Source organism: Parasteatoda tepidariorum, chromosome 8 (assembly GCF_043381705.1).
Source record: "Parasteatoda tepidariorum isolate YZ-2023 chromosome 8, CAS_Ptep_4.0, whole genome shotgun sequence".
Taxonomy (NCBI): Eukaryota; Metazoa; Arthropoda; class Arachnida; order Araneae; family Theridiidae; genus Parasteatoda; species Parasteatoda tepidariorum.
This window is the reverse complement of record NC_092211.1, coordinates 7,359,714-7,379,963: the sequence shown is the minus strand read 5'-3', so window position 1 is coordinate 7,379,963 and position 20,250 is coordinate 7,359,714. Positions and strand designations below refer to the sequence as shown.

The following is a 20,250-nucleotide window of genomic DNA, read 5'->3' as shown; positions in this document are numbered from 1 at the left end:
GGACCAATACCGCACACCCTCGGTCCCTACGCAGACTGATCCAAGTGGTCACCCACCCGCACACTGACCGTAGCCAGTGATGCTTGACTTCGGTGATCTGCTGGGAACCGTGTCTTAACGATCAGTCCACTGCGGGACTTGTAGCGTTCGAAAAATAATAAGTAGCCCAAAAAGTAGCAAGTAGCGAAAATTCAATTTTCAGTAGCGGGGACTTTTAAAAGTAGCCCAATCCGCTACTTGTAGCCCAATCTGGCAACATTGTTGCCATGTATAGAGAGAATTCTGCTCAACGCCATCTGTAGACCACAAAGGGATGAATAGTGTGGTGCACTGGTGTTCATTTTGGAGCAATCTAAAGGGTTCCACAAGCATGTGAATGAATAAATAAATTAGCCGGAAAAAAAAATAGACGTGTAAATAGCCGATAAGCGGGCGACGCGATTGTTAATGTTGTTGTAGATGAAATAATTGTTTAATGAAGTTATTACTGAGGATTTTGATTTCTCTTTGTTGACGTGGCATTCTTATACTTATTTAAAGAATCTTTAATTTGATTTTGAAAAAAATGTTTAAATTACCTTTTCTGATAGTTACTTTATGTTATTTTTCATCGATTTGTAACGGTGAAACGGAAACTAAGAAACCTAAAGGACCTAAAGTTACAGATATAGTAAGTTTTAGTAGTTTATTAAAATAAAGTTTTAAAAAGATATGTAACTAATATATTTTTCCAATTTTCAGCTTTTTTTCTCATAACTAGTGCAAAATTATTGGGCTTTTCGTTTGAAAATGTAGTATCTCTTTCTTTGAAAATATTACCGTACTGTTTTAAGGTATTGATACTGGGCAACTTATTCTTCCATATAAACTTGACATATTCTGAGAATGAGGTATGGTGGTAATTTTGACATTATGATTTGCCTTAAAGATTTTATATCAAAAATGTCAACACACGTTATTTGGGCTTTTTATGATAATACTGAAAAATTTTTGGTCACCAAACTTAAATTTTTATTTATTGAACTTGATTGTAATTAATACTTTAAATAATTAAACTTTATCTAGTTTCGGCATCTACATATTTAAGAATAAAATTATGGACAAGATTAGCAAAAAAAAAATACAATTAAAATTTAAAACTTATTATTTTATAACATAACATAAGTATTTATTTAGTGTAAAGGATGTATTTGCCAAGGTGCCAAATAAATTTTAAATTCGCAAATTTAAAAAGAAGACGAAGCATGTAGATGTTTTTGCCCGGGGTTGATTACGAGTTATACATTTCGAGTTTGTCCCCTTCTGTGAGGTTTTTCTCCGAAGTTACCAAGACTTTTCGATTATTCTGCCACAATATGGAAATCTCTCTAGTGTAAACATTATTTATTAGTAATTAAATTTATTGCAATAAATATAATACATTATTGGATTATGAAGAAAAGTACACATATTTAATGTTAAATGCTTTGTACTGTATTCTCTTCCTTACTTCAACTAACATTAAAACTCAAACATGTTAATGAGAGATTGCAAAAACATAATAAGTTTTTGCGAAATGTGAGGAGAAATATATTGCTGCTCTCAATAGAAGATGGAAAATAAGATAGATTGTAATCAACAAAAGTAAAGACTTTTCAATTAAGCAGCAGAATTTCCAAAAACAGCTTTTACTTCTAGGATAACATATCTGGTGGTTGCTTACCTACATATGTTTGCAATGCAGAATAAACGTTTTGGCTTGAGATTGTAAGAAAGAAACAAAATGTTTTTCACTTTTATATATTGATACCAGAAATTTAAAAAAAAAGTCTTTTACAAACTGTCTATAGCCCTTTTATTAAAATTGTCACAATTTTAAAAAGATTGTGAAAAATATAAGGTTAATTTTTGAACAAGAAACAAAATTAAAACAAATTTTTTTTTTTTTTATTAAAAAAGTTTATTATAAATTTTAATATTGTATTATTTATCCTTATGCAAAAACGTAATTTATCAGTATTAGAAGCATATTTGTTCATATTTAAAGGATAAGGTATTCAATTTTGTTGCTCAATGAATTGTGGAGCCATAACTCTTAGAGATATTTCCCTATTTTATTATATTACTTTCCATTAATAAATTAAAGCAAATTGTATAAAAAATATGAAATATTTATTAATATTTTACCAAAGTTAAAGGTTTTGGACACTTTAAGATAGTTTTGGACACTTTAAGACAGCAAAACCAAAGTGTTCTGTCCAAAATTAATTTAGGATGTCTAAAACACTCTATAACAAAACATATATATTATAGAATGAAAAAAATTTACTGGCCGGATTGGCAGGGTAATGGACTTGCGGTCGTGAAAACGGGAGTTCGAATCCAATCGGCAGAAGACTCCACGTGTAGTAAACGGTGACTGGTGCATCTTAAATCTGTCGGGTCACAAAGTCCACCTTGTTCCCATAACAGATGTGAGGTCTGGGAGTAGTGAATTAGAGATGGATCGTTCTCTGGTTAAAGTAAAAATTGCGATCTGTGGACTAATGAATGGATGTAAGAAAGGGTGCACCCTATAAATGGGTGTGACGTATGGTTGTGGCAGAAGTAGAATTGTTGGTCATAGATGGCGCCACTGAAAAACAGTTGCATTACATAACATAGGTTCATTATGAAGCAATATTTTCATATTTTGTCCTGTTTGTGATGCAAATTGTTCATTTTATTCCAAGTACATTTAATAATTTGATGAAGCAATATTTTCAAATGTTGTCCTGTTTGTGATGCAAATTTTATTGAATAATTTGTTGAATTTTCACAGGTATATTTTGATGTAACCATTGGTGGAGAACCAGCTGGAAGAATTGAAATAGGATTGTTTGGCAAGACGGTTCCTAAAACAGTCAAAAATTTTGCTGAACTTTGTACAAAACATAAAACTGAAGTTAGTTTTTTAATTGATGAAGCTTTTATCTTTGTGGTTGATTTTTTTTAATTATCTTAATTTCTTTTGATAATTAAAAACTCAAGGAGCTGTTGCTAGTCTTAAAAATTGAAAATGGAATATTTTGAACCAAGATTTAAAATACAAGAAAGAAAAACCAAGCTCTTGTTTTTTCCTTCTTTTTTGTAAAGAAAAGAAAGAAAAAGAGTCCTGCTCCAGTTCTTTTGGTTTTATTGAGGTTTTTTTTTTCCTTCTTAATTTATTATTATTACTTTTTATTTATAAGTTTTTTGAGATTACTTGCTATAACACTTTTTGATTTTTATTTCAAAAGAAAAAAATCTAAACTAATGTAGTACAGTACAGAACCCGTTATCCGGAAATCGGAAAACCAAAAAACCGGAACGAAGTTTGATAAATTTTCTCGCGATTTTTACGATTTTTCTTTCTTTTTTTAAAGATGTTTACCTTACCATAATTTTGGAAATAATCATTAGTGTATTACTTCATCGTTTTTCCTTATTTTTAAGATTATTTCCAATTTTTTTTTTTTTTAAAGTTGGGTTTAACAATAAAAAAATGGCTTGTAGTGATTCAGAAAACCGGAAAAATCAGTTATCCGGAATAGCGATGGTCCCGACCGTTCCGGATAATCAGTTCCCTACTGTATCATGTTTTATAGAACATTTTAATTAATTCTAAAACTAGAGTTAAAAGTATATTATTCTTATCAGAGAAAAGTTATGTTTTTCTTTAGTTTTTGAAATATATATATATATATAACAATAAAAACAAAACCGAACTAAAAACGGANAAGGGGATTTGTATTAAATAATTTTATTATAATAAACGTTTATTTTATGAACAAAAGTCGGATACTTTTTGATCACACCTCGTATATAACAATAAAATCAAAAAGAAAAGAGAGATGAATGAAGAAAATTGAGAAAAATATATAGTAGATAATATCTCAAACCTAAAATTAAGTCAGTTTTTAAATATTTTTTTTAGTTATTTATTTTAATAATTTTTCTTCTCTTTTTAAAAAATCTTATTCCATACATAGAAAATTTTATTATCATTATATCTGAGATTAATGTTGTGGTAAAAACCCAAAGTCTGGTAGTTCTTAGGTTTTACCAAGCCTTTGTAGTAAAACCAGTAGTTACCATCCCACTTTAGTAAATCCTAGGTTTTACTGGTAAAACTTGGAATTTACCAAACTTCATATTTTTACAGTAACATTCCACAAAAATCTGTATAGAATCCTCTAATTTTCAGTATTTATTAGCATAAAATTTAAATAAAGAACCCTATGTATACATAGTATATATATTTGAAGTACTAAAATGGAGCTCTAAATTTCTGAGTAATGCACGCAAAGGAGTATTTTATCTGTAATAGCTTTTGTATGTATTAAATATATGTATATAACCCTATGAATAAGTAGCTCTAAATTTTCTAATAATAAAATGGAGCTCTATATTTTTCCATGACCCTTTCATTTTATTTAATAGTCATTGCAATCTTTTTTTAGTCACTCTTTCAAAGTTTTCAGACTTTAAAAAAAAGATTTTTGTTCTTTTAATTTCTGGATGATTCAACAAATACTGATCATTTGTGCATATTTTATTTTATTTTGTTTTAAATTGGGTTATGCAGTGGTTATTTTTATTCTGATATTTATGACACACTAGTGTCATACTTATATCTAAAAAAAGNGATTATTCTCTTTTTTCCAGTGAAATGAACTTATTTTAAATTAATATAACTATAATTTAAAGCATAAAATATCTATCAAGATGTGTAGTTAATTATTGTACAAATAATAATATTTATTTACTATTTGTAAAAAAACATTTATTTAAGGATTCTAAAATGAAAAGAGGTCAAAAACTTTCAATGTTTATAAATTATTGCTTTTATATTAATTATTAATATGTTAAAAATAATTTTTTCATGTAATGTATCAAAATTATTATTCCTTATGACATTTAAATTTGTTTCAAGTATTTTGTAATAATATTTAATCAGCAATTTAGATAATTTGGTTTTTGCCGGCTTTTACCATGTTTTTGCCACTGTCCTGGCAAAAAACCCTTTTTACCGGCAAAAACTCCAACCCTGCATAGTATATATATTTGAAGTACTAAAATGGAGCTCTAAATTTCTGAGTAATGCACGCAAAGGAGTATTTTATCTGTAATAGCTTTTGTATTTACAAAATATATGTATATAACCCTATGTATAAGTAGCTCTAAATTTTCTAATAATAAAATGGAGCTCTACATTTTTCCATGACCCTTTCATTTTATTTAATAGTCATTGTAATCTTTTTTCAGTCACTCTTTCAAAGTTTTCAGACTTTAAAAAAAAAGATTTTTGTTCTTTTAATTTCTGGATGATTCAACAAATACTGATCATTTGTGCGTATTTTATTTTATTTTGTTTTAAATTGGGTTATGCAGTGGTTATTTTTATTGTGATATTTATGACACACTAGTGTCATACTTATATCTAAAAAAAGTGTAAGTTAAATACTGTTTGATGATAATGTTTATTCTCAATGAACCAACAGCTAAATCGTTAATTAAATTTGTATGAGCTCACTATTTCTTTTAACCGCTTCCCTGGTTATCCCGAGTTAACTCGGGTATGTGTATGTATTCCAAATATTTATCATCCGGAGAAAACTCGGGCGTAGCAGAATTTGTCAATACGTTTTGTTTCATCACGTTTTTACTCTGTCGGAAGCAAAAAATGAAATCTGCTGTGATTGGAAGTTTTATTTTGGAGTTTTGCTGTTGGACTGCACTCGTATAGTTTGTCTAAAATAAGAACATCCCCAGACATTCGTCTGGACCTTTGGCGGTAACTTTGGTAACGAGGTATAACTATTTCAAGTAAAGGTGCGGGGTCACTCTTTTGGAGTGGTTTCGGGTCACCGAGAGCATCTCTCTTTCCATAAAATGCACCATTATTGTTTCCATAGCACCACATGGCCTCAGGCTTTGTGGCGGGAGGAGCTCTTACAAGGGAAACTAAGGAAGTATGACTCACCAATTTTGAAATAAACTTGTGGGATGTATGACTTATGAGGAATAATTTTAGGGGGCAACATTCGTTTCGGCCCATAGAAGGTCCTATGAGAGATAAATAATTCAATATATAGCAAAATCGGTATTTTATTACTTCAATGCAAACTATTAGTTATTGTAATTATCTCATACTCCAATTAATTTTGTGTTACTTTCACGTACTATATAATGCATATTTATTGTCAAAATTGATTTCGAAAATTTTATGTATCTCTAGTTTTTCAGAAAAACCTGTTAGGTTAATTTAAAAAAAAAAAAAATTGAAAAATTGACACCAAATTTTTTTTTTCAAAAAAATTTTCAAATCGGAGAATGTAATTGCAAATCAATTAATAATTTTATTAATTAGGTAATTTGCTAATTAATTTATTACTTAGAAAATTAATTAATTAACCAATTAATTACAAATTAATTGGAGTATGAGACAATTACAATAACTAATAGTCTGCATTGAAGTAATAAAATACCGATTTTTCTATATATTGAATTATTTTTTATCTCTCACAGGACCTTCTATGGGCCGAAACGAATGTTGCCCCCTAAAATTATTCCTCATAAGGCATACATCCCACTAGTTTATTTCAAAATTGGCGAGTCACACTTCCCTAGTTTCCCTTGTTAGCTTAGACAAACTATAATTTGTGCGATTGTATGTATGATGGTTGCTGAATTTACAAAAGTTTCATTAAAAAGAGAAAAAATAAATGGCGTAGTCCTTCACTGACATTTGAAAAGTATCACTTTGTGTTGTCCCTTCTTTTAAGAACTATTGTACAAAGACTAATATCTAACTTTATTCATTTAAATTAAATGTTTCTTACACACAAAAAAAATTGAAATCTTGTGTGTTATGTTTTGTTTTAGTTCTTTGAATGAAATAAAAAAAAATATATTGATATTTTGCATATTTTTTCTTCAAAAAAATTGGTAAGGCAAGTGGTTAATAATGAAATTAAAATTTGAAACGCTTGATAATAAATAATGGATATTTATATTTTATTAGCCCTCAACAGATGGCAGTCTTGTTGGATATAAAGGATCCATCTTCCATAGAGTGATTAAAGATTTTATGATTCAAGGAGGTGATTTTACAAAAGGAGATGGAACTGGTGGTATGACCTACTTTCAATCATATATAAGCTATTTATTCAGTAGAATCTGTTATCAGGGATGAGATTTTTCCTTCTCGATTCTTTTGTTTCTCGATTTTCAGCCTTTTTTTTTTAAAAATCTTAAACTGTTTTTAAATAAATATTCACTTTTTTTTATAACTATACCGCTTTTATATATTTGCTATAATAAACATATTTATTTCTGATTTTCTAAGATAAACAGAAAATTCAAGCTACTTTAGCACACTAAAATAGCAATTTTTGTATGTTAGGAGTTACTAAATGTTTCTACTTCACAATGATTGATATGTTTCACGGGGCTTTAGCTATATTACATTATAATATGAATATAAATTATTCTAATTGTAAAAGTTTACTTTTCTCAATAATTTGAAAAATCATGTTACTGAATAGTATTTATTAAAAGAAATTGAATGTTTTCACTAATGCAGGATTCTCAAGTAATAATTGTCTCCTTAGTGTAAACTGAAGAAAAATACAATTTCTTATTTTTTTTCAATGGGTTATTTTACTTTGTACTAAATGTTCTTTCTTTTCTCTTCTGTCTGCACATTAAACATTTGTTTACGAATTTCAGTTTGGTTAAAAAAAATTGAGAAAATTGTATGTTTCGGTTTGAAATAGGAATATTTTTAAGTAGGGTTTTTTCAACAAAGTTTTTTTTTTTTTTTTTTTTTTTTTTTTTNAAATTTTTTTTTTTTTTTTTTTTTTTTTTTTTTTTTGCAGCAACTGAGGCTGAAAAGAACCTCAAAAAAGTTTAAGAGGCAATAAACACTTTCAAGACTACTTAAAAAGTCAGGTTTGATTAAAATTTTAATAAGGAGTCGTTTTCTGCTAGAAAATTCATTACGTTAATTAATTTAGAGTTAAATAATTTATTTGTAAGAAAGTTATTTTGCCAAATATATAAATTATTAATGTTTGGAAGGCTTGTATGCCATGATATTGTGTAAAGACAAGTTGATAAGTGATGCTCTGGTGTGCCTGGTTGACCACATGTACGAAGGTTAGTATCCGAGATATGCAGATAAGGAAAGAAAGAAGGAAATGGTCCGCAACCTGTTAGGAACCAGATGACTTGTTTAATTGGAATTGGTTTGAAGAAGTTAACATTATTGATGGTGTTAAACAGACGTCTTCCTCTATCGGAATTATTCCATTGGTTTTGCCAATTACTTGATAAAGATTTTTTAAGAGATTGTTTTAGGTGTGAAACAGGGAGAGGAAAGGAATAATTTGTAATGTTTTGTGTTGCTTTTTTGGCCAATTCGTCCGCTCTCTCATTACCTTCTCTAATTGTTCGCATTAGTCCAAGAGATTTGAATGGCGGTGTCCATTAGTGCATGTTGAATGTCTTTGGTTATGAGGTTGGTTGATCCTGCGTCTTTAATTGATGTTATTGAGGCTTTAGAATCTGACCAGATTATGTATTTTATTTGTCTATTAAAGTTTAAGTTATTTTTGATGTGTTTTACACATTCTAATATTGCCAATTGTTCGGCCTGAAAAATAGAATTGTTAATATCCAATGTGAAAGTTTGTGTATGAGCGTTTTTAAGAAATGCGAATGCAGTGTCTGTTTTAGTTTTGGAAACGTCTGTGAAGAAGTTAGTATCTTTTCTTAAGTCGTAGTTACCTTGTTCAGTTAGAAATTTTGTTTTTAATATAATATGATGGGTGATAAATTGGCACTTTTAATTTATTTTCATAGTCCTGTTGATTATAACTTAATGATTGAAGATTGAAATATTTNTTTTTTTTTTTTTGAGTTAATGCTGTTGAGCATGACAAGAGCATAATCTGGTCTGAAAGAGGGGTAATATTTGTTAAAACATGAGGAGCTGCGGTGGGGGTAGAGTGGTAAGCCTGGTCATATTCAAAAGGAATTTGCGTTGAATCGAAATTAAGGTTCTAGATATCCGAGGTGAAATGTTTTTTGCCCAAATATTGTAACCGTGTGCTAGAGAAGGGACTATTACTGTGTTATAAATGAGTTTTCTTGCTTTTTGATTTAATCCCCAAGATTTATTATTGATTTTGTAAAGAGAATTGAGAAGAGTATTTGCTTCTTCTTTAAGGATATTGACATGAGGACCCCAATTCAATTTTTTATCCATTACAACTCCAAGGTACCTAAAATAATTTGTTTGCTTAATTTTTTTCGTTGTTAATTTTGAAGATTGCACCACTTTTTCGTGTTGTAAAAATGTATATAGGCTGTTTTATCCATTGAAAGAAGTGGTAGATACACTATAGTACTCCCCCACCCGAAATATACCTGTGATAGAATTCGATGAACGGATTTCACTAGTTGATTCATTGCTGTTTTTGTGAGAAGCCGGGAGAGCTTAGGTCACCGTAATTTTTTTAATGCTGATCATGAAAGCTGTATTAGGTTGGTGGCTGCTCCTGCGTTTCCTTTGGCAGTTGAGTGATTATTTTGTATGTGAGCGAGATTGAGTAGCAACGGCGTGAGGAGGTGAATAATGTCGTAGTCACAATTCAACTGTTCAATTTGGACCATCCATCAAAGTAGGGCTGTTCAAATCGAAGTTTTTGTTACTGTTAAGATAGGCATGTTCATTTCGAAGTGGGAGTTTCTGTCAAGGTTCACATCATGTCCAGGTCACCAATGTGGGGAGAGTAGATATCGACAATGTCAACCTTCATCTATGAAAAGGTAGCCATAGAACCGTGTTAACATGCCTTATATACTAGTGAATTGGAATTGTATTTTTGTAGTGGTAGATACTCTCTTCCTGGACTTTTTACAAAACCTTTTGGGAACAGAGAGAGCAATTTTAAGACAGTTGTTGTGGTCTCTCGATAGAAAAAGTTTAATGTTTTTATGACTTCCAGTTACCCCTCATGACGTCTGCTTCGTTTGTCATTTTTATGTTTTCTTCTTTAAAATTTTCTATCTGTTTCCATTTTCTTATGGAACTTTATTTTAGAATTGTAGTATTTAACTGCTTTATACATGATTTCTCTTTTTATTCACATATTAAGAAATTAGTATTTTATATCTATCAATATTTAAAGCAATACTGAAGAAAACTGTTCAATAAAATACCCCGATCTCTTCCAGGACTGCCAGAGGAATACAGTAATAAATATCAAGATTTTTATTGCACAAAAGACATGTTTTTAGACAATCTCTTTTAATAACAAAACAAGAGGGAAAACACAATTAAGCTTCAATCATTTTTTATAGATGCTCAATTTGCTGCTGAGTTTAGCAAGATCTTAATATCAACTGTCCTGCTGGTGCACTAAAACAACATGCGCCTATAGCGTGAATTCTCGACAATATCAACATATAGCTATTATCTTAAATTGTCTAATGTTAACTATTAAACCATATGATTTACTCGTATTTTTTGTCTTTTGGTCAATCTCATTCCTGGAGACATATAACATGTATATATTTATTTTACCTTTAAAAAAAGAACTTTGTTTAACATAGGCCGTAGTATCTATGGGGATAGATTTGAAGATGAAAACTTCAAACTGAAACATTATGGTTCTGGTTGGCTATCCATGGCTAATGCTGGAAAAGACACAAATGGTTCTCAATTTTTTATCACAACGAAAAAGACTTCTTGGCTCGATGGACGCCACGTGGTATTTGGTAAAGTCATCAAAGGAATGGTAAGGTCTTATCCTTATTAAATAAAGTTTTTTTCATATTGATAAGTTGGGAGAAATGTAGGTGACCCAATTTCTAATACTAGTGATGGCTGGTTGATACAGATCCAGCTCCTGGGGACAAAAAACAGGGATGAAAGACTTTCTTGAAAAGGCCTGCCCAAGTCAAAATTCTTGATGGTCCCATCGAAACATTTTGATGGCTTCGGTGTGATTCATGCGCAACATTTTACATTAAGTTTCATGGTTTTTTGATATGCCAACAAACTTCCATGATGGAAAATACTATTTTAATATAATGATGGTTAACCATCAAAAGAAGTTAGATTCTCGTGAACCGACAATCCGTGATGGTTCAGAACGGTTCCAACTATACATTTCCTTGATGGTTTAATGGGAACCCAGTGGCAGAATTGTGGCAACATTGTCGTAGAACTTTACAGAGTTTTTGCAGAAAGAATTTTCATTTGGAAAGGAAAAAATTTTGGTTTTCCTTTCTGCATAATTTCTTGAAAAGTTTTTTTTTTTTTCAAAGATTTCTTTCTTGCCCATCAGAGAGGAAAGAAATAATCATGATTTTTCTATTCTCATTTGAGATTTTAAAAATAAATCTGTAATGACTGACTTCAGCTAGAATTTCAAAATAATACAAAATAAAAAAATTCAGAAATCGCAAAAATTTAAAAGATTGTTTGCTCTGGAAAGGATTTTCTTTCTTTCAGTTTTTTTCCCCTTTATATAAAACTCCATATTTGACATATACATTTATTTGAGTATCTCTTTTTTAAAGAGTCCTATTCACGTGATTTGTGATCTTTATTTTGGGAGTTACTGCACGGATTTTATGGTTTTTAATTTATATACCAATCTTAATTTACTATCATTTAATTTATTTACGAATTTTAATTTGTGTAATGATTTACAAAATAATGAATGCATTCTTCCACCTACAAAATCTAAGAATATCGCATATAGTATTAAAATTAAAAAAATATTACTTTTGCAATTAAAAATTTTTAGAAATTTTTATTCTATACTTTCTTCTGTAGACACAAATAAATTAGTAATTGTTATAATTAAGAATATTTTAAAGCAATACATTAGTGCTAGGGTTTCAGAAAGCCCGAAAAAATTCTGCCACTGGGAATGGGAATTCTTGTTGGTTCCCTGGAATGTACCAATTTGGTGTTTTTATGTTGGACCATCCTAACTTATTCAATTGGGATGATGGTTGTTCATCGACGTTCCAACATTTAATTTCAAGGCATTATGTTGGACCATCAGTAAAAAACCATAAAAAGTTTTGACTTGGGTAAGTCCACTTTTTCTATCAATTTTTAAAATTCCCGATAATGTTTGAGGCACGAAATTTTTTGGGGATTCAATTTTTCCTTAAATATGCACCTCAGAACCAACTTTTCCCACTGCAATAGAGAGCTGCTAGAGAAAAAACAACTGTAAGGAAGAAAAGGGCAGAACTTACTAAGATGTTAAGATTTTAGCATCATGATGTATAGTCACGCTAACATCGCGAAATTTTGATGCATCACGATGTTTCGGTAATTAATGTTTTACATTTAGTACTGTGTAAATTCGCAATTAGTAGGCTGCATTTTCTATAATTTAAATAGCGGTTAAAAACATTAAACAGCTGGAATGATTGTAAACAGGGTTTGCCCATACACACTGTTCTAAGAGATTCAACAACGCTTCGATTCTCAATCTCATTCGAATTCATCGTGTTGGCAGAACGATGAGTCACAATATAAATAAAAAAAATAGGGAAAAATAACAATCATCACCACAGCTATCACTATTTGCTTACAGAGAAAAATGCTCTTCAAGCGAGCTTGCAGACATAATTTTACTATTAGGAACAATAATAGTAGTTTTGAAATATATTTGTTTAAGAAAAATTTTAATTTCAATGTCTAAATGCTTTTACCCAGAAGATGAAAATCTTCTGGGAGAGTTTGAAGTTGTGGTTTTATATATCTTATCGATTCAGTCCTCCTCTTGGTCAGTTCAGCTTTTTTATTTTTTGTCCACTTTCCTGCCTAAAAAAGCTCTTAAAAGCTTTGCTGATTTAATCATAATATTTCCTCATGTATTGTGCGTAGCGTTTTTAAAAAGTGCTTATTTTTGATTTACGTTTTATAAAGGTGCCTTTTTTATTCGGGGTTTGTAAAAGGTGCTTATTTTTCTATCTTTTAAAAAGGTATTTTTTCCGTGCCGTTTTAAATTACAAAATATGCATGATTTTCACAATTTTCTTTCCAATATTTATCAAAATCTAGTTATTTTATCATGATTGTGTAAAGTTTTTGAAAATTTTTTTGAATTTATTGATTTCATGTTTATAAATTAAGAACTTTAAATGGTAGAAAGGAATAATTTTTATTACTGCACAGCTCTATTTTAAATAAACAATTTTGTTTAAGATAGCATTTAGTCACGAAAATTGGTTAGTTATAAAAAATGAGAAGAGGTATGTTTATTTGAGATGCTTAGTTTTTTATTTATGTATGTTGGGGGAGCTTCTGTTATGTAGCTCAATAAAATGACAAAAAGGAAGAAAAACGAGAGAGAAAGATTAAAATCAAGATTTTTTTTCCTGAATTAAATAGTAGCTTATTCTTTATAGACTATCTGAGAAATTGGGAACTTGAATAAAGAAAACTATGGTTTTTATTTAGAGACTAGTTTATATTAGGTATCTAAAAACTCTAACAATTTTAAGTTAGAAAATATTTGTTTTTAAATTTAAAAAAAAAACCTTCACTTAGAAGGGTTTTTTTTAAATCAAGATTTATTGCTTTATTCATAATATTCGTAAATAGTATTATTACATTTTATCAGAGTTTTGATTGGTAAATATAGAAAAAAAATGAAGATTCTTGTCTTAGATTGCTTTTCTAGAAACTTTAACAATTTTAAGTTGTAAAATTAAGCCATTAATATTTCTAATTGTTTTTAAGGGGACATGGGACCTTTCAAATGAAAATTTATGAAAACTTGTTTTTTAATTTAATTTTACTATTCTGAACATAATTTATTTATTTTTTAGCATATTTTAGGAAATAGGCCAAGTAAAAACAATTTTGGTCAAAATTTTTTTAAAAATTTAATAAAATATGAAAATTTTAAAAAATACAAAAATTGTCCCTTGTGTCTGAAATTTCATCCAAATAATTTAAAATTTTTTCTATAGATAGATAATGATGATATAAAGACTCTCTAGCATCAGTTATTGTTTCACTTCAACAGGTTTTGAGAAAAAAAAAATTTTTTAGTTCCGACGCTTTNAACCTCTATTAATCATTATAGAATGTACTCGAATCGATGGACGGTTGATCGTGTTAAGCAGTGATTCCCAAAGTGGTCGACTTGCAAAGGATCCATGTCAAGTGAGAGAAAAATTGGGGGTCAATGAAATGAAAATAAGGGTCAACGATAGTGGATCTCATATGAGCAGGATTTTAATTTTGGCATTTCATGAATGGAATAATCAACATATTACCTATTTACTTACATTATAATAAAAAGACATATCTCATGGTGCTTAGCATTTTTAAAAAGGGCTTATTTATGCTTTTCGTTTTTTAAAAGCCCTTTAAGGTGCTTTTTTATTGGATGTTTTTAAAAATTGCTCAATTTTTACTTTTTTAAAATGAGATTTTCACCACGTATTATGCTAAAGTGTTTTCGCATTGTTCTATTCCACATTTTCACAATTCATTCCAGCACAATGCATTCCGGCGTACCATGAGCATATACTGAGCTGGGTTCGGTGAGATTTTTAGACTCTCGTGTGCAACTCTGCTGCCTTTTCCAAGCCATTCTCAATTTCAAGCTTTATTTTTCACCCTCTGAAATCGAACCGAAAAATCTCTCGATCTTTTTATGGTGAATAATATGATTAAAAAAAAAAAAGAGTTCCTCGTCAGAGACTAGTTATATTGTCATGATCATGTAAAGTCTTCGAAAATTATTTTGCATTTTGTTAATGTATAAGGCGCATAAAAGGAGCTTATTTTTTGTTGAAAAATTTGGTTACGCACCCTGTATCAACATTCTATAAATTTATAAAAATAAAAGTAGCTATGAAGTAAAAAATTTAAGTTATTAGGATTATTTTTTGATATATGAAACTGAATTATTATAAACTAGCAGTTGCCTGCAGCTCTGCCTGCGTGCGTTTTTATTTACTCCGCGTGTAAGGTTTTGTAACAGAAAAGTATTTTTTCCGCGGTAAATTGTAGATTAACCTGTGTCAACTCTTCAGCTAGCTGTACTTCCAACTTTATCTGTGCACAAAAACACGGAGATTAGTTGCATAGTTTTTACTTGAAAACGTAATAAACAGACCGACAATACACTACTATGGTTTTGTATACAAACTTGTTGCCGCAATTATAATATTAGTAGCGGAGTGCGGGTTTTTAGTGGAATTATTTTATTCCATTTACATATTAATTAAATTAGTTTGAATTTAATTAATAAATGTATAAAATTAACATGTGTTTTTCTTTTCACAATACACTTCACTACAGTTAGAAATTTAAATCTTTCGCAGTGAGTAGCACTATACAAGCTATCAAAAATGTATTTGAAGTAGATGAATTTACAAAAAAAATCAATATCAAGAAAACAAGGGGTCTATCCAAAATGGAAAAGCATGGCAAGGGGTCTGCGAGATTTCAGGAACCACTGGTTTAGATCTTCCCACTATATCAAGATCATCTGCATAAACAAGAATTTGTGTAGATCTTTGAAAAATAGTGCCTCTTACATTGATTCCAGATCCTCTGATTACTTTTTCAAGTGCGATATTAAATAGAAGGCAGGCAAGTGCATCTCCCTGCCTCAGACCTCTATCAGTGTAGAAATCGTTTCGGAGAGTTCGTTTTCCAACTTGACTCTTCTGAGTGTTGCCTTTGTCAAGTTAATAAGCTTCAGGAAAATACCAAATTGCTTCATACAACTTATTTCACTTGATACTGTCGTATGCTGCATTAAAGTCAATAAAAAGATGGAGTTATTTCTAAACAAAATATAAATAATAAATATTTTTTTGTTGATATTTTGCTTCCTTTGTTATTCGATAGATGTCGCCACAATGAAAAATATTAATATTACAACATATAAATAATAAATACTTTTTCTTGATATTTTGCTTCATTTGTTATTCAGTAGATGTCGCCACAATAAAAAAATATTTATATTACAAAATATAAATAATAAATATTTTTCTTCATTTGTTATTCAATAGATGTCGCCACAATAGAAAATATTAATATTACTATCTATAAATATAAAATATTTTTTTCTTGATATTTTGCTTCATTTTTTATTAAAATATTAATACTACAAAATATAAATAAAAAATATTTTTTTCTTGATATTTGCTTCATTTGTTATTGGTGACGACTAGAATCTGCATAGTGGCGACTAGCATCTTTATGTGGCGACTAGAATCTGTAGAATGGAGACTAGAATTGATGGCGACTGGAATTGATTTTGTGGCGACTAAAATCTGTAGAGTGGCGACTAAAATTGATTTTGTGGCGACTAGAATCCATATGGTGGCAACGAGAATTCATGGCGAGTAGAATTGCGGGCAACTAGAATCTGTATAGTAGCAACTAGAATTAATTTTGTGGCGACTAGAATCTTCGGCAATTAGTATCGGTTTTGTGGCGACTTGAATCTGTATAGTGGCGACAAAAATTGATTTTCTGACGTCTAGAATCTGTATAGTGGCGACTAGAATCCATTGCGATTAAAAATGATTTTGCGACGACTAAAATCTGCATAGTGGCGACTAGAATCCATTGCGATTAAAAATGATTTTGTGACGATTAAAATCTGCATAGTGGCGACTAGAATCTATATAGTGGCGAGAATAGAATCTGCATAGTAGCGACTAGAATCTGTAGAGTGGCGACTAGAATTCGCGGCAACTAAAATTGATCTTGTGGCGACTAGAGTCTGTTTGTGGCGTTTAAAACCGTTGACGACTGGAATTGATTTTGTGGCGACTAGGATCTGTATAGTGGCGACTAGAATTGGTGGCGACTAGCATCTTTATGTGGGGACTAAAACCGTTGGCTATAAGAATTGATTTTGGACCAAACTGGCGACTAAAATTGATTTTGTGACGACTAGAATCCGTATAGTGGCGACAAGAATTGATTTTGTGGCGACTAGAATAGATTTAGAAGTGACTAAAATCAGTTTTGTGGCGACTAGAATCCGTATATGGCGACTAGAATTGATTTTAAGGGGAGACTAATATTGGTGGCGACTAGAATCTGTATGTGGCGACTTAAACCGTTGGCGATAAGAATTGATTTTCGCCATGATTCGGCTGATGATTAACCATTGATCTCTTGATGATTAACCAGCATAGTATTAAAGTAGCATTTTCCATCATGGAAGTTATACGAGGAGTCGCAAGTAAAGTGTGCGGCTATGGGTGCGAAGGTTNATACAGACTCGAATTTCTTTTAGTAGTTTCAGAAAATTATGAACACCCCCCTTGAAAAAATTCTGCGTACGCCACTGCATCATGGAGAATACTTTGAAAAACAATAAAACCAATTTCGATCCTACATATTTGTTTTTTCATTATTAGGCCAGAAATATAAATAGCAACCCTCGTATTTGTATTTCCATCCCAGAAAGCATGGCAACCTTGTGTTCGGAATTTTCTGTTTATCGTCACGAAAATGTTTGTACTAAAAACCTTTTTTGAATAAAGCAAGACTTGGCGAAGAAACTCTGGAACTTTCGACACGATTTTCGCATAACTCCGTAAATATTGATGCTGTCGCTTTGAAACTCGAAGTTTACAAAACCATCATTTCGTCGCCAAATTCATCGACAAGGCTGCCGCCAAAACGAACCTCCATAAGAAATATAGGCGTTATTTTCTCTCTAAATAACGTTAGAATTACACGACTTTCTTGCAAATCTGGTGTCCGTTTGAGAGCCTCAGACTTCTTTCATGATGGACAGATTATTCTTTTGTCATGACAGAAGAATAATTACCAAACTACAATGGGTTTAAGATATTAAGACAATTTGCAGACGATTATCTCTAGAACTACTGGACAGATTAAAATGAAATTTGATACAATATAAAACAAATAACCACCAATGCGCATGATCGTGAGTAACACTCGTTGGAGTCGGAAGGTATGAAACAGCGGCTGCAGAATAAACAAAAAAATACATTATCTTTTCCTGTAGCAATTGGCCTGAATTGTTCTGTGGCAATCTCATACCTTCCGACTCCAACGCGTGTTACGCACGAGTGTTGAATGGTTATTTGTTTTGTATTGTATCAAATTTCATTAAAAACGGTCCAGTAGTTCTAGCAATAATCGATCTAGTCTGTAAATTCTATCAATTCTTTTACACCAGTGTATACAAATTTCTAACAGTATTTTACAGAAACACAGATTAACGAAAATAAGTATTTTTCAAAAATATTTTTTATTCTCATGCTTAAATAACATTGTTAAGTTTTTCATTCAGTATAAATCTGCATAAAATCTATTTTAAACTTAATAGCTAAATTAAAACAAAACACTGTCAACCAATAAGTATTTGTACACCTACTATAAACAAAATGTATTCATTTGTTGGTAAAGAGAAACAGGCTTTCCATTACTGCAGAAGACATTATTTGCACCCTTTGAGGAGTTATCTGATGAAACGTGTTTTATTCTATTTATATTTTACAACCGTCAATGAACAGTGGACCCAAATTTTTGGGTTTGTGACTACTATTTGTCATTTTGAACCCAATCCAGAAGAACTCGTGGATCAAGTATTGGGAGAAATTTGCCTCCTTGCTTGACTTCTGTGATCTGCGTAACGATCAGTCAGTCCACTGCAACAACGTAGAAGGCACAAAAATAGATAATTCAATCCATACCAGATCATAACTCCAATTACTTATTGGTAGATATAGTGCAGCATACATAACTAAAACTATTCATGAGACATTATCCAAAATAAATATCAATTCTTGCATGCAGTAATCTGTATATGATCTATCTAGTTTGCATTTGTATTGGAAGTTATTCAACATATTAAAATAATATTTCATCAAAAAATATTTTATAAAAACATACATTATTAAAAATGAGTTTTTATTTTTTTCATTGGCATAAGTAAGAACCAAAATAAATTTTATTCCTCATGAAAACATAATCAATTCTTGAATACATTATCTGAATGTACAATAAAAGTAATAATCTGTATCTAGTCTATCTAGATCACATTTGTGTTAGAACATTCACTAAGTTATTTAACATATTAAAAAAATAATAATTCATAAAAAATATTTTATAAAAAAAATACATGAATTTTTAAAAAAAAATTTTTTTTTCAATGCCATAAGTAGGAACAAAATTTCGTTATAAATTAATCATTGAATGTAAATAAAGAAATCCTATACTAACGTATTTTAACTTCAGTGCTGAAATTATTTTATTGCATAATAACTTTAGTTTCACAAAATAAAAAGCAGCGAAATCTCTTAATATGGTTTATTACATATATTTAACAAAAAAAAAAAAAAAAANAAAAAAAAAAAAAAAAAAAAAAAAAAAAAAAAAAAAAAAAAAAAACAATAAAGAAAGATTTACTACAAAGCTTTAAAAGAAATTTATTATTATTTTGCAGCTTATTTTGAAGCAGATTTAATATATTAATACTATTAGCATCATTCCAGCATTTTTGACCACATCTCTTCTTCTTTAGGAATATTGTAGGTACTTTATTTACGTCGCACTAGAGATGTACAATGGGCTATTGGCGACGGTCTGGGAAACATCCCTAGGGATGATACGAAGACACCCCCATCGCAATTTTAATCCTATGCAGAGGGGATGGCTCCCCTGTTTCGGAAGTCAGACAACCTGCGAACGAAGTCGAGAACTTTACTTTAGAACAGTTTAAAGAGGACCCGTACTGCGCACCCTCGGTCACTACGCAGGCTGATCCAAGTAGTCACCCACCAGCTTACTAACCGCAGCCAGTGATGCTCGACTTCGGTGTCTTTACGATCAGAATATTGTAAGTAAGTAGAGAAATATTGGCTAGAAATTTTTATTTCTTTAAGGAGGCTAGAAATTTTTATTTTTTTAAGTAGGAAATAAAGAAAAGTATTTCACATTGAAGCTACCAAAAGTTAACTTTTGCTAATTTAGAAGTGCTGCTGCAGCACATTTTTATTCATTTATTTTGAAAGAGGGGACTTTTAACTAATTTTAGGGATTATATGTATTTTAATGATAAAAAATATCTATGCATTAAAATTATTTAATATTTATTAATATAAATTTGGTTGTCCAAACATAAATTCAAATCTNTTATGACTTTTAACTAATTTTAGGGATTATATGTATTTTAATGATAAAAAATATCTATGCAT

The 20,250-nt window shown here is 30.2% G+C and overlaps 1 protein-coding gene across 1 annotated transcript; it reads left to right on the top strand.

Annotated features, from left to right (window-relative positions):
- Positions 1-356: 356 nt before the first annotated feature.
- LOC107453560 (peptidyl-prolyl cis-trans isomerase 5) lies at positions 357-10,841 on the top strand. Its single transcript, XM_043055289.2, has 4 exons — positions 357-670; positions 2,801-2,923; positions 7,025-7,133; positions 10,621-10,841. Exons 1-4 carry the CDS (start codon positions 566-568, stop codon positions 10,824-10,826), a joined length of 543 nt encoding a protein of 180 aa, XP_042911223.1. The 5' UTR covers positions 357-565; the 3' UTR covers positions 10,827-10,841.
- The last annotated feature ends 9,409 nt before the right edge of the window (positions 10,842-20,250 follow it).

Bases quoted from the DNA above. Each gene is read 5' to 3' on its own strand.
- LOC107453560 (XM_043055289.2), top strand. From the start codon at position 566: ATGTTTAAATTACCTTTTCTGATAGTTACTTTATGTTATTTTTCATCG. The intron at 671-2,800 runs GTAAGTTTTAGT...GAATTTTCACAG, and splicing joins GACCTAAAGTTACAGATATA to GTATATTTTGATGTAACCAT. The intron at 2,924-7,024 runs GTTAGTTTTTTA...ATATTTTATTAG, and splicing joins GTACAAAACATAAAACTGAA to CCCTCAACAGATGGCAGTCT.